General features: G+C 44.4%; 1 protein-coding gene across 1 annotated transcript in view; it reads right to left on the reverse strand.

Annotated features, from left to right (window-relative positions):
- LOC106587060 (SH3 and multiple ankyrin repeat domains protein 2) overlaps positions 1–13,690 on the reverse strand; it is a 189,437-nt gene that overhangs the window by 128,997 nt on the left and 46,750 nt on the right. The window contains exons 9-11 of the mRNA XM_082969923.1: positions 8,934–9,511; positions 5,775–5,979; positions 185–298 (exon numbers count right to left, since the gene is read on the reverse strand). Coding sequence (XP_082826049.1) covers positions 185–298; positions 5,775–5,979; positions 8,934–9,511 — 897 coding nt within the window. The remainder of the gene's footprint in view (positions 1–184; positions 299–5,774; positions 5,980–8,933; positions 9,512–13,690) is intronic.

The following is a 13,690-nucleotide window of genomic DNA, read 5'->3' on the forward strand; positions in this document are numbered from 1 at the left end:
TGGATCTGTACACACGGATCAGTCTCTGTGCTGAGCCCATCTACTGGGTGGAAAACTGGGTCTCAGTGCCCTAGGATGCCATCAGAAATCATCCCTCCTCCTCCACAGAGCTCCCCAACCACTCTTTCCAACTCTCCTATTCCCAAATTCCCAAATATCTGGGTCAGCATGCTTAATGACTTACGCGTCCTCTCCTCGCTGGGCTTGGCAGGAATCTCCTCCACGCACTCCGCAGGAAACCAGCCCACCTGGCCCCGGGCACTGCCTTCCCAGAACCCCCCTTCTCCGATACTCAGAACTGGAGAGAGGGGAGGGGGAGTGTGGTGAGAGAGAGAGAGAGAGAGAGAGAGAGAGAGAGAGCGAATCATTATACGCAGCACATGTACTGTAATAAATGTCACTCGCGGAACGCATGGTACCTGTGTTTATAGAGCTCGCCAGCTTGTAGTCCTAATTCTTTAAAATTAATTACCTCTGGTTCGTTCAGCCATTCCTATGAATAGGGAAAGAATGGGGTTTTGGGATAAATGCCAAAAATAAGATCTGAGGTTAACACAGGTTTAGGCTTATACGTTTTGTTGTATGAGATAATATCAGCCAGTTAACATTATGTTTAAGAATTATGAAGCCTTCATGTGGTTTATGTGCTTGTTTTGAATAAATCAAATCAAATTGTATTAGTCACGTGCGCCCAATACAGCAGGTGTAGGTAGACCTTACAGTGAAATGCTTACTTACAGGCTCTAACAAATAGTGCAAAAAAGGTATTAGGTGAACAATAGGTAAGTAAAGAAATAAAAACAACAGTAAAAAGACAGTGAAAAACAGTAGCGAGGCTATATACAGTAGTGAGGCTATAAAAGTAGCGAGGCTACATACAGACACCGGTTAGTCAGGCTGATTGAGGTAGTATGTACATGTAGATATGGTTAAAGTGACTATGCATATATGATGAACAGAGAGCAGTAGCGTAAAGAGGGGTTAGCGGGTGGTGGGTGGCGGGTGGCGGGACACAATGCAGATAGCCCGGTTAGCCAATGTGCGGGGGCACTGGTTGGTCGGGCCAATTGAGGTAGTATGTACATATGTACATGAATGTATAGTTAAAGTGACTGTGCGTATATAATAAACAGAGAGTAGCAGCAGCGTAAAAGAGGGGTGGGGGGGCACACAATGCAAATAGTCCGGGTAGCCATTTGATTACCCGTTCAGAAGTCTTATGGCTTGGGGGTAAAAACTGTTGAAAAGCCTTTTTGTCCTAGACTTGGCACTCCGGTACCGCTTGCCATGCAGTAGTAGAGAGAACAGTCTATGACTGGGGTGGCTGGGGTCTTAAACAATTTTTAGGGCCTTCCTCTGACATCGCCTGGTGTAGAGGTCCTGGATGGCAGGCAGCTTAGCCCCAGTGATGTACTGGGCCGTACGCAGTACCCTCTGTAGTGCCTTGTGCTCGGAGGCTGAGCAATTGCCGTACCAGGCAGTGATGCAGCCAGTCAGGATGCTCTCGATGTTGCAGCTGTAGAATCTTTTGAGGATCTCAGGACCCATGCCAAATCTTTTTAGTTTCATGAGGGGGAATAGGCTTTGGCGTGCCCTCTTCACGACTGTCTTGGTGTGTTTGGACCATTCTAGTTTGTTGGTGATGTGGACACCAAGGAACTTGAAGCTCTCATGTAGGTAGAGGTATTAACCTGTTATGGCTAGGGGGCAGTATTTTCCGGCTGGATAAAAAACGTACCCGATTTAATCTGGTTACTACGCCTGCCCAGTAACTAGAATATGCATATAATTATTGGCTTTGGATAGAAAACACCCTAAAGTTTCTAAAACTGTTTGAATGGTGTCTGTGAGTATAACAGAACTCATATGGCAGGCAAAAACCTGAGAAGATTTCATGCAGGAAGTGGCCTGTCTGACAAGGTGTCGTTCTTCTTGTCTCTGTTTATTGAAGAGTGAGGATCTTAGCTGTCCCGTGACACTTCCTACGGCTGCCATAGGCTCTCAGAAGGCGGCAAAATACTGAATCGTGGCTTTGCAGGCTCTGGCTGAAACAAAATAGCGAGTTTGGGTATTGGCTGGTTACAGTACTGTGAGACTCAGGCTCGTGCCCGCGTCGACCGAAAGCTTTGTTTTCTTTCCTCTGTTTAGCTAAATGGACATTCCCGGTCGGAATATTATCGCTTTTTTACGAGAAAAATGGCATAAAAATGGATTTTAAACAGCGGTTGACATGCTTCGAAGTACGGTAATGGAATATTTAGATTTTTTTTGTCACGAATTGCGCCATGTGCGCGACCCTTCTTTACCATTCGGATAGTGTCTGGGACGCACGAACAAAACGCCGCTATTCGGATATAACGATGGATTATTTTGGACCAAACCAACATTTGTTATTGAAGTAGCAGTCCTGGGAGTGCATTCTGACGAAGACAACAAAAGGTAATCAAACTTTTATAATAGTAAATCTGATATTGGTGAGTGCTAAACTTGCCGGGTGTCTAAATAGCTAGCCCGTGATGCATGGGCTATGTACTTAGAATATTGCAAAATGTGCTTTCACCAAAAAGCTATTTTAAAATCGGACATATCGAGTGCATAGAGGAGTTCTGTATCTATAATTCTTAAAATAATTGTTATGCTTTTTGTGAACGTTTATCGTGAGTAATTTAGTAAATTGTTAGCAAATTCCCCGGAAGTTTGCGGGGGGTATGCTAGTTCTGAACGTCACATGCTAATGTAAAAAGCTGTTTTTTGATATAAATATGAACTTGATTGAACAAAACATGCATGTATTGTATAACATAATGTCCTAGGTGTGTCATCTGATGAAGATCATCAAAGGTTAGTGCTGCATTTAGCTGTCTTCTGGGTTTTTGTGATATTATATGCTAGCTTGAAAAATGGGTGTCTGATTATTTCTGGCTTGGTACTCTGCTGACATAATCTAATGTTTTGCTTTCGCTGTAAAGCCTTTTTGAAATCGGACAGTGTGGTTAGATAAAGGAGAGTCTTGTCTTTAAAATGCTGTGAAATAGTCATATGTTTGAAAAATTGAAGTTTTTGTATTTTTGAGGAATTTGTCATTCGCGCCACGCCTATCATTGGATATTGGAGCAGGTGTTCCGCTAGCGGAACGTCTAGATGTAAGAGGTTAAAGTGACTATGCATAGATGATAACAACAGAGAGTAGCAGTGGTGTAAAAGAGGGGGAGGGGAGGGGGGCAATGCTGTTCAGGAGTCCTATGGCTTGGGAGTAGAAGCTGTTTAGAAGCCTCTTGGACCTAGACTTGGTGCTCCAGTACCGCTTGCCATGTGGTAGCAGAGAGAACAGTCTATGACTAGGGAGGCTGGAGACAATTTTTAGGCCCTTCCTCTGACACCGCAAGTGATGTACTGGGCCGTTCGCACTACCCTCTGTAGTGCCTTGCGGTCGGAGGCCGAGCAATACCAGGCAGTGATGCAACCAGTCAGGATGCTCTCGAGGGTGCAGCTGTAGAACCTTTTGAGGATCTGAGGACCCATGCCAAATCTGAGGACCCATGCCAAGTCTCCTGATGGGGAATAGGTTTTGACGTGCCCTCATCAAGACTGTCTTAGTGTGCTTATACCATGTTAATTTGTTGGTGATGTGGACACCAAGGAACTTGAAGCTCTCAACCTGCTCCACTGCAGCCCCGTCGATGAGAATGGGGGCGTGCTCAGTCCCCTTTTTCCTGTAGTCCACAATCATCTCCTTTGTCTTGATCACGTTGAGGGAGAGGTTGTTGTCCTGGCACCACACGGCCAGGTCTCTGACCTCCTCCCTATAGGCTGTCTCGTCGTTGTCAGTAATCAGGCCTACCACTGTTGTGTCATTGACAAATTTAATGATGGTGTTGAAGTTGTGCCTGGCCGTGCAGTCATGAGTGAACAGGGAGTACAGGAGGGGACTGAGCATGCACCCCTGAGGGGCCCCAGTGTTGAGGATCAGTGTGGCCTACTCTTACCACCTGGAGACGGCCCGTCAGGAAGTCCAGGATCCAGTTGCAGAGGGAGGTGTTTAGTCCCAGGGTCCTTAGCTTATTGATGAGCTTTGGTGTTGAATGCTGTGCTGTGGTCAATGAATAGCATTCTCACATAGGTGTTCCTTTTGTCCAGGTGGGAAAGGGCAGTGTGGAGTGCAATAGAAATTGCATCATCTGTGGATCTGTTGGGGCGGTATGCAAATTGGAGTGGGTCTAGGGTTTCTGGGATAATGGTGTTGATGTGAGCCATGACCAGCCTTTCAAAGCACTTTATGGCTACAGACGTGAGTGCTACGGATCGGTAGTCATTTAGGCAGGTTACCTAAGTGTTCTTGGGCACAGGCACTATGGTGGTCTGCTTAAAACATGTTGGTATTACAGACTTGGACAGGGAGAGGTTGAAAATGTCAGTGAAGACACTTGCCAGTTGGTCAGCGCATGCTCGCATTACACATCCTGGTAATCCATCTGGCCCTGCTGCCTTGTGAATGTTGACCTGTTTAAAGGTCATACTCACATTGGCTGCGGAGAGCGTGATCACACAGTCTTCCCGGAACAGCTGGTGCTCTCATGCATGTTTCAGTGTTATTTGCCTCGAAGCGAGCATAGAAGTAGTTTAGCTTGTCTGGTAGGCTTATGTCACTGGGCAGCTCTCGGCTGTGCTTCCCTTTGTAGTCTGTAATTTGCAAGCCCTGCCACATCCAACGAGCGTCAGAAACAGTGTAGTACGATTCGATCTTAGTCCTGTATTGACAGCTTATCATGAGATACTCTACCTCAAGCGAACAATTGCTCGAGACTTCCTTAGATATCGTGCACCAGCTGTTATTTACAAAAATACATAGTCTGCCGCCCCTTGTCTTACCAAACGGCGCTGTTCTACCCTTCCGGTACAGCGTATAACCCGCCAGCTGTATGTTGATAGTGTCATCGTTCAGCCACGACTCCGTGAAGCATAAGATATAACAGTTTTGAATGTCCCGTTGGTAGTTTAATCTCGATTTTATTCTCCAAAATCATCGATTTTATTCTCCAAAGATTGCATGTTTGCTAGCAGAATGGAAGGAAGTGGGGGTTTATTCGATTGCCTACGAATTCTCAGAAGGCAGCCCGCCCTCTGGCCCCTTTTTCTCCACCTCCTCTTCACGCAAATCACGGGGATCTGGGTCTGTTCCTGAGAAAACAGTATATCTTTCGCGTCGGGTTCATCAGCCTCGTTAAAGGAAAAAAAGGATTCTGCCAGTCCATGGTGAGTAATCGCAGTCCTGATGTCCAGAAGTTATTTTCGGTCATAAGAGACTGTAGCGGCAACATTATGTACAAAATAAGTAAAAAAATAAGTTACAAACAATGCAAATAAACAAACAAAAAACACAATCGGTTGGGGACACTTAAAGCGTCAGCCTTCTTCTCCGGCGCCATTGTTACGCCATTGTTACAATACATAAATGCTTCAGCTGATGAAGATGATCTCATTGAACAAAACGTGTTCCAAAAACCCCTCCAACCCCCCCCCCCCCCCCCCCCCCCCCCCATATGCTTTGGCCAACAAGCCATGGTGGAGTTAGTGCTTACAAAAAGATCCCATTATTATTGCTCTCTGTTAGTTTATTTCTCAGGGACCACATGTGCAACAAATGTTGAACCAGATTTAGCTACATACACAGCTCATTTCCATTTGTGTCACAAATGTATCCAATGGTAGAGCAGTGTTAAGCATAATACAATTGTATCTGTATGTTCTCTCCTTAACACTCCCTAATGTCTCACCTTTAACCCTGTCGTTCTTGTAGAGGGTGATCTCTCCCTCGGCCTGTGGATGGTAGGAATGGACCACCACAAAGTGCCTACCTGGCACAGCACTGTACAGCTTCCTCCGCTGCACCACCACCTTCACACTACCACTGGGGCTGAGGGTGGGGACAGAGAGGTGGGAAGGAGGGACGAGAGGAGAGGGAAGAGAGGAGAGGAGATGGAAGAGGGGTGAGAGAGAAGAGGAGATAGGAGGTATATTTTATTTGTATTTATTTTATTTAACATTTATTTAACTAGGTAGATAGAGGAGTAGTGCATATTAGTACATGCCACATTTGACAGAGTACCACAGTATACACAGTATATACTGCAAACTCTTAAGTTACACCGCTGTCCTTAACAGAAACGGAAGTGTCTGATTTATGGAGCTTGTAAATGGGGCAGGATGGAAGCTGACACATAAAGTATCGCGGATCCCTGCAGTGTCCTCTGAGTAGGGAAGAGAGGACATTGGGTTCACCCACCACACAAGCAGAAAGACATCCCAACACAGGGAAAAGAGAGAGTGAGTCTGTCCTTACCTTTCTGAGACGCAATTGACATTTCCTACAGAAAGTCTCAGATCTTTCTTTTTTTGCGAGTGTACCCGCCAAAACCCCACCAGCATAACCAAAGGAGAAGAACAAGCACACGTGTACATTTGCTTGAGTCCAACTACAGATGAAAACATAAGTTTACTACACTACTGAGATGGACCTAATGTTGTGTATCCATTGGCGTCTGGGTTGATCTGTTAGAGTATTGTATTGGAGCGCCACTTGGTGGTAAGCTCCAGCAACAGCAGCATTGTAAGTATTCAAACAGCCATACAGAGAGAAAGAGACAGTGAGAGGGTGGGATAGAATGAGAGTGAATTGTTAGGAAATTGGGGTGCTGATCGGGAAGAAAAAGAAGTACACACACACACACACACACACACACACACACACACACACACTTAGGGGAAAGCCAGGGTTGTATAAAGAAAATAGGGGGCATGACTTTCCAAACCATAAATAGAAATAAAGAATGTACCGATCAAATGCAAAGACTTCCAAATGGCGTCAGTTCTAAACGCTACATTTGGGAAATATGGGCCAAGAAGGGTCCATCATATTGCTTTCACCAACTCCATTGATCCCTCTAGATCAGTAACAACAATGGGAAAGGACAGGAAAAAGAGAAAAAACGAAGGAGTGTCTCCTCCAGATGATTGGGCACATAATCAGTGTTGACTAAAACCTCCTGTGTAAGTTCACTCTGTTAGTCAATGATGCCCTCAGAGAGAGAGAAAAAGTGAGAGAGAGAGAGAGAGACTTGTCTTGACACAGATTGACACTGATTTTCAGTATAAAGGGATCGTCCACACAAAATAAAACCTTACCTGATTAAATCATCGTTGGTTATGTTCAACAGAGTTGGCTGCTCCTTTTTTGTCCCAATTGATTGCAGAAACGATTCTGGGTCATTTTGGTGGCTGAAGACTACCTTAGCCTTCCAAGCCATAGCCCAAGGCAGCTAATATGCATCTTCAGGTTTCAGTTAAGGTTACAACACACACCATACTAAGCAAATACTGATCTTATTTTATCTTTTAGTCCACATCGTATTTCTGTATTGGAAAGTCTTGGGTAAGAAAATTCTTGCAGGAGAGAGGGAATCTGATTGGATTTGTCTAGACTCTCTGGAGAGTATGTGAATTAGGCACAAACTCAGGCTATAGGAAGAGGACCCGTCGCCATAGTTTCTGATTCAGCTATGCGTTGAGTTTTCTTTCTAGAGCAAAAAAGTCAGAGGAGAGAGGGAAAGGGGAAAAATAGAGGTGAGAGGATGGATGGAAAGATAGAGGAGGGTTAACAAAAGGGGAGAGGAGAGGGAGAAGAGAAACGAGGGAGGGAGTTGATGAAAATAGGGGAAGAGGTAGGATGGAGGGAATGGGCAGAGGACAGAATAAATGCTTCCCTGCCGAAACAGTTTGGTAGAGTTTGTGCATATATTACCATGAGATTTTGTGACGTTTTTGTTCGTTTTGAACTTCGGTGAGTTTTTTTCCCCGTCTGTTCGGGCACACAAACATGTTTCTGGAGGCAAGCTGAAGTTTGGAGCCGAAGTCTACGCCCCTTCGTCGGTGACTGGTCAACAGTAGGGATTCTTCAATAAAGTCTTTGTTGTCATTCAACAAGATACTACTCGTTTTCATGAATAAAAATCCTAGAAAAATACTACACCAAACAGCTTAGTTAATTGCGTGACTAAGATCTCTTTGGCAAAAAACGTTAAAATTAAAGATGAATGAGTTTAATGAGTTATTTTAGTTAAATTCGGACTATTTTGAGGAACTGTATACTTGGTACGGTGTCTTACAATTGACAAATTGTACTATTTTCGCTTTTTTCTTGTTTTTCAATCTAAGGTCTTTAAGGGAGTATTCGAGCACAGTCGATCGGTTCGGCTAGGTGTCAGCCGAACTGAAGCATGCTGACGCCTTAAGGGGAAATGGAGGTGGAGGATGGACTGAGAGCAGAGAGGAAAGTGATGGAATGAGTGGTAAGAGGGAAGAAAGAAGGAGGGAAAGCTGATGGATGGAAGAAGAAGGGATTGAAGGAGATGAAGAAGTGGAGAGGACCAGAGGCGAGATGGACATGGGATTGGGAAGGATTTGGAGGGGAGGATGAAGTGAAACTCCAATGTCCAACCCATCCTGGGTTGCAGTGTTAAACATCCAAAATAGGAAAATGACATGGCTGTCATCATGTAAGGGCAAAAGACACACTTATCCCCTCATTCCCTTTTTACTTTCCTTTGTTTTCCTTCACTCAGTAAGTTTTTTCTCCTCCCTATATTCCCCCCTCTCGGCCATTGTTTCTCTTTGTCAAGCTCTTAATTGTTCTCATTCTTTCACCCTTTCCTTCTGTCTCGCTCTATCGCTCCCTCCCTCCCTCCCTCCCTCCCTCCCTCCCTCCCTCCCTCCCAGAAAGAAGGAGTGTGATCGACAGTGTGTGGATGAAAGACAGTGCCATATGTCTGTATTAATCTGTCAAGGAGGACAGGGAGCATGGTGTCTTAATCAGTACTGTGCAGATCCAAGGTTACGTCACCAGCAATATAAAGCCTTCAGTGTCTAATCCGCAGGGCGCACACACACGCACGCACACACACACAAACAAACATACAGCCACACACATATGTACATATGCATGCATGTGTGGGTAAAGAGTGTGTGCCTACGTACATGGCTGTGTGTCTCTGTCTCTCTGCTGCTTCTCCTCCTCCTACTGACCTGGGCTGTCTGTGCTGAGTCTGCTGTGTCTGTACATGTGTCTGCGGTTGTGGCCTGCAGGCCTCCTCTCCCAGCCGGTTGAGGGACGGGGACCGACTCCGCGGGACCACCCCCACGCTGGTACTGCGGGACCTCTGGCCCATGGTCCTCACAGTGCCATTGGGGTTCCCCTGCATCTGCTGGAGCAGCTGTGGAGAGAGGCTACGGTGAGAGGTGGAAGTTGGGGGTTCGACCCCTCTGTGTTGGGATCCGTGGTGCTGGGGGGGTCCCTGGGGCTGGGACCAGTCCTGGGGAGGCCCCTGGCTCACTGTGAGGTTGTTATCACTGTTGGAGCGCAGCAGGACCTGGGCGGCCGCCAGGGAGCTACCGCTGCTGCTGGTAGAGGGAGGGACCCGACGCCGCTTGGAGTATTCCGGGGCCTCGTGGAAAGGCACTAGGTATGAGAGACAGAAAGAAAGAGCAAGAGAGAGGGCCATTCATTGATTATCTGATAAACCAGTTCTACCTGACCCTTGCAAATAGGTGTCTGTGTCTGATTTCACTCTCTGTTCATGTTCATGTCTTAGAGAGCTAGACTTTGTGGTGGAGAGACACGTGAGGAACAAGAGTAGCACTCCTCCCTTTCCTTTCCATCTACTGTTCTGGGACTAGCCTACCTGATAGGTAGAGAATGAAATGGAGAGCACTCCAAGAGATAACCTTCAATAATTAATTTATTGCCCTGCGATTAACTCAAATTCACACAAGCACAGATACAAGCATGTTCGTACTTATGCACTTACTTGCTTACTAACGAGCACGCGGACACATGAACATAGAATATCAATCACTACCTGTAGGGCGATGTGTCTGATTGATTTTCTTGATGGGAATCAGTCAAGAACAATATTTTTCCCAAAGGCGTTCATCTATCCCTTATTGTAAAACAGTTGAAACACACACACTTGCATGCACGTACACACACACACACACACATACACACACACACACCCTTGCCTGGGGGATGTCTGCTCTGCATTATTTGATGGCCCTGTCTGGCCCTCTCATAAAAATCCAAGTCATTATGATCCCAGTATGATGATGATTATTGCACCAAGTACAGCTGAGCTCCTCTGCCCCTCTAGCAATGGTGTGATTGAACCATAATGGAGGGCAGGGCTTATTTCCCAGTGGAGTTTCAGCATTAGAGTATAATATCACACTGACAAGTGGGCAACTGCGGCACTTTCGTCTCCACTCGAAATTAAAGCAGTGGAGGAAGTAGCAGGAAGGAGCCAAGAAATAAGACAAAACAAAAAAAGAAAACTTGAGTGTGCATAACTATTCACCACCCCAAAGTCAATACTTTGTCGAGCCACCTTTTGCAGCAATTACAGCTGCAAGACTCTTGGGCTATGTCTCTACAAGCTTGGCACATCTAGCCACTGGGATTTTTGCCCATTCTTCAAGGCAAAACTGCTTCAGCTCCTTCAAGTTGGATGGGTTCTGCTGGTGTACAGCAATCTTTTTTTAAAATATATTTTATTTTTGCATTTTCCAATTAAGCACACTCAAAACAAAAGTGAAAAGATATTAGACAACAATAGGACAAAGTGACGGTAACAGACGAGCGTAATTTGTTTTTAGATATACAACCATACATAATACATAAAAGTCATAATAAAGAGTAAAATTAAAATAATAATAATGAGACATTGGATCACCTGTCGTAAGCTACATATTATACATTACGTGTGAAACATTATATAAGGATTATCTAGAGATTCAATCAATGTGATGTGGGGGGAGATTCTCCATATAGTCAATAAAAGGTTGCCAAATTCTGTAAAATGTCTTTAACTTATTCCTCAAGCAGTAAGTGATTTTCTCCAGTGGGATACAACTATTAACTTCCGATAGCCACATTGCAACTGGCAGGGAGGAATCCGATTTCCATTTCAAGGCAATACATTTCTTGGCAATCGCTAGCAATATTTATGTTAGCTTTATAGTATGGCTTTGCCTAAGATTGGTGTTAGTAAAGTTACCCAGTAGACAGACCTCCGGGTCTAAAGGGAATGCAACCCCGTGAATTGAGGATATGGTATCGCATACTCCCTGCCAGAAACCGTGTAGTTTTGAACACTGCCAAGTGGAATGGAGGAATGTTCCTTCATCTGAGCCACATCTAAAACATGGGGAGGAGATATCAGGGTTGAACTTGTGCAGTCTAGATGGGGTGATATAGAGCTGATGGAGGAAATTAAACTGGATAAGTCTGTATCTGGAGTTCAATGTGGATGTAACACCATCCCTGCATAGGTCACTCTATAGACCCTCATCAAGATCAATACCCAGATCTTTTTCCCATCTACGTCGGGGTTTATCTAGCTCAGGCAGCGTTAGTCCTGACATAAGAGCATCGTAAACACGGGAAATGGTCTTGAATAGTGGTTGGTCTGCATGGCAGAGTTGTTCAATAGGTGACATCTTATGTAGGTTCCATTGTCCCTTGAGAGTCACCCTAATAAAGTTTCGTAGCTGTAGGTAGCTAAAGAAGTCCCTGTTAGACAAGTGGTATTTCTGTTTCAGCTGATCAAAAGACATAAGAACTCCCTCCTCATAACAGTGTTCCAGAAGAGTGATCCCCTTATCAGACCATGGTCTAAAGTTACTATTCTGGAAAAACATAGGGATCAGTGTGTACAGCAATCTTTAAGTCATACTACAGATTCTCAATTGGATTGAGGTCTGGGCTTTGACTAGGCCATTCCAAGATTTAAATGTTTCCCCTTAAACCACTCCAGTGTTGCTTTAGCAGTATGCTTAGGGTCATTGTCCTGCTGGAAGGTGAACCTCTGTCCCAGTATCAAATCTCTGGAAGACTGAAACAGGTTTCCCTCAAGAATGTCCCTTTATTTAGAGCCATCCATCATTCCTTCAATTCTGACCAGGTTCCCAGTCCCTGCCCGATGGTGTTCTCGGGTGATGAGAGGTGCTGCGTTTGTGCCAGACATAGCGTTTTCCTTAATGGCCAAAAAGCTACATTTTAGGCTCATCTGACCAGAGTACCTTCTTCCATATGTTTGGCGAGTCTCCCACATGCCTTTTGGCGAACACCAAACATGCTTGCTTATTTTTTTCTTTAAGCAATGGCTTTTGTCTGGCCACTTTAACGTAAAGCCCAGCTCTGTGGAGTGTATGGCTTAACTTGTTATGGATAGGGGACAGTATTTTCACGGCCGGATAAAAAACGTACCCGATTTAATCTGACTATTACTCCTGCCCAGAAACTAGAATATGCATATAATTATTAGCTTTGGATAGAAAACACTCCAAAGTTTCTAAAACTGTTTGAATGGTGTCTGTGAGTATAACAGAACTCATTTGGCAGGCATAAACCTGAGAAGATTCCAAACATGAAGCGCCCTCTCTGACCATTTCTTGGCCTTCTTGATCATCTCTATCCAAAACAGGGGATCTCTGCTATAACGTGACATTTTCTAACGCACCCATAGGCTCTCAGAAGGCGCCAGAACGTTGAATGATGACTTTGCAGGCCATGGCTGAAAAACAGTAGCGCATTTGGTAGATGGTCGATCTGAGAACAATGAGACTGGCGCACGCGTGCATGAGACGACTCCATGTTTTTATTTTCAGTCTTTCAACGAAAACAACGACTCCCAGTCGGAATATTATCGCTTTTTTACGAGAAAAATCGCATAAAAATTGATTTTAAACAGCGTTTGACATGCTTCGAAGTATTTTGAATTTTTTTGTCACGAAACGCGCCGAGCGCGTCACCCTTCTTTACCCTTGGATAGTGTCTTGAACGCACAACAAAACGCCGCTATTTGGATATAACTATGGATTATTTTGAACCAAACCAACATTTGTTATTGAAGTAGAAGTCCTGGGAGTGCATTCTGACGAAGAACAGCAAAGGTAATCCAATTTTTCTTATAGTAAATCTGAGTTTGGTGAGTACCAAACTTGGTGGGTGTCAAAATAGCTAGCCATGATGGCCGGGCTATCTACTCAGAATATTGCAAAATGTGCTTTCACCGAAAAGCTATTTTAAAATCGGACACCGCGATTGCATAAAGGAGTTCTGTATCTATAATTCTTAAAATAATTGTTATGTTTTTTGTGAACGTAATTTAGTAAATTCACCGGAAGTGTTCAGTGGGAATGCTAGTTCTGAACGTCACATGCTAATGTAAAAAGCTGTTTTTTGATATAAATATGAACTTGATTGAACAAAACATGCATGTATTGTATAACATAATGTCCTAGGAGTGTCATCTGATGAAGATCATCAAAGGTTAGTGCTGCATTTAGCTGTGGTTTTGTTTTTTGTGACATTATATGCTAGCTTGAAAAATGGGTGTCTGATTATTTCTGGCTGGGTACTCTGCTGACATAATCTAATGTTTTGCTTTCGCTGTAAAGCCTTTTTGAAATCGGACAGTGTGGTTAGATAAAGGAGAGTCTTGTCTTTAAAATGATGTAAAATAGTCATATGTTTGAAAAATTGAAGTTTTCGGATTTTCGAGGAGTTTGTATTTCGCGCCACACCTATCATTGGACATTGGAGCAGATGTTCCGCTAGCGGAACGTCTAGATGTAAGAG

This window comes from Salmo salar, chromosome 26 (genome assembly GCF_965601325.2).
Source record: "Salmo salar chromosome 26, fSalSal1, whole genome shotgun sequence".
Lineage (NCBI taxonomy): Eukaryota > Metazoa > Chordata > Actinopteri > Salmoniformes > Salmonidae > Salmo > Salmo salar.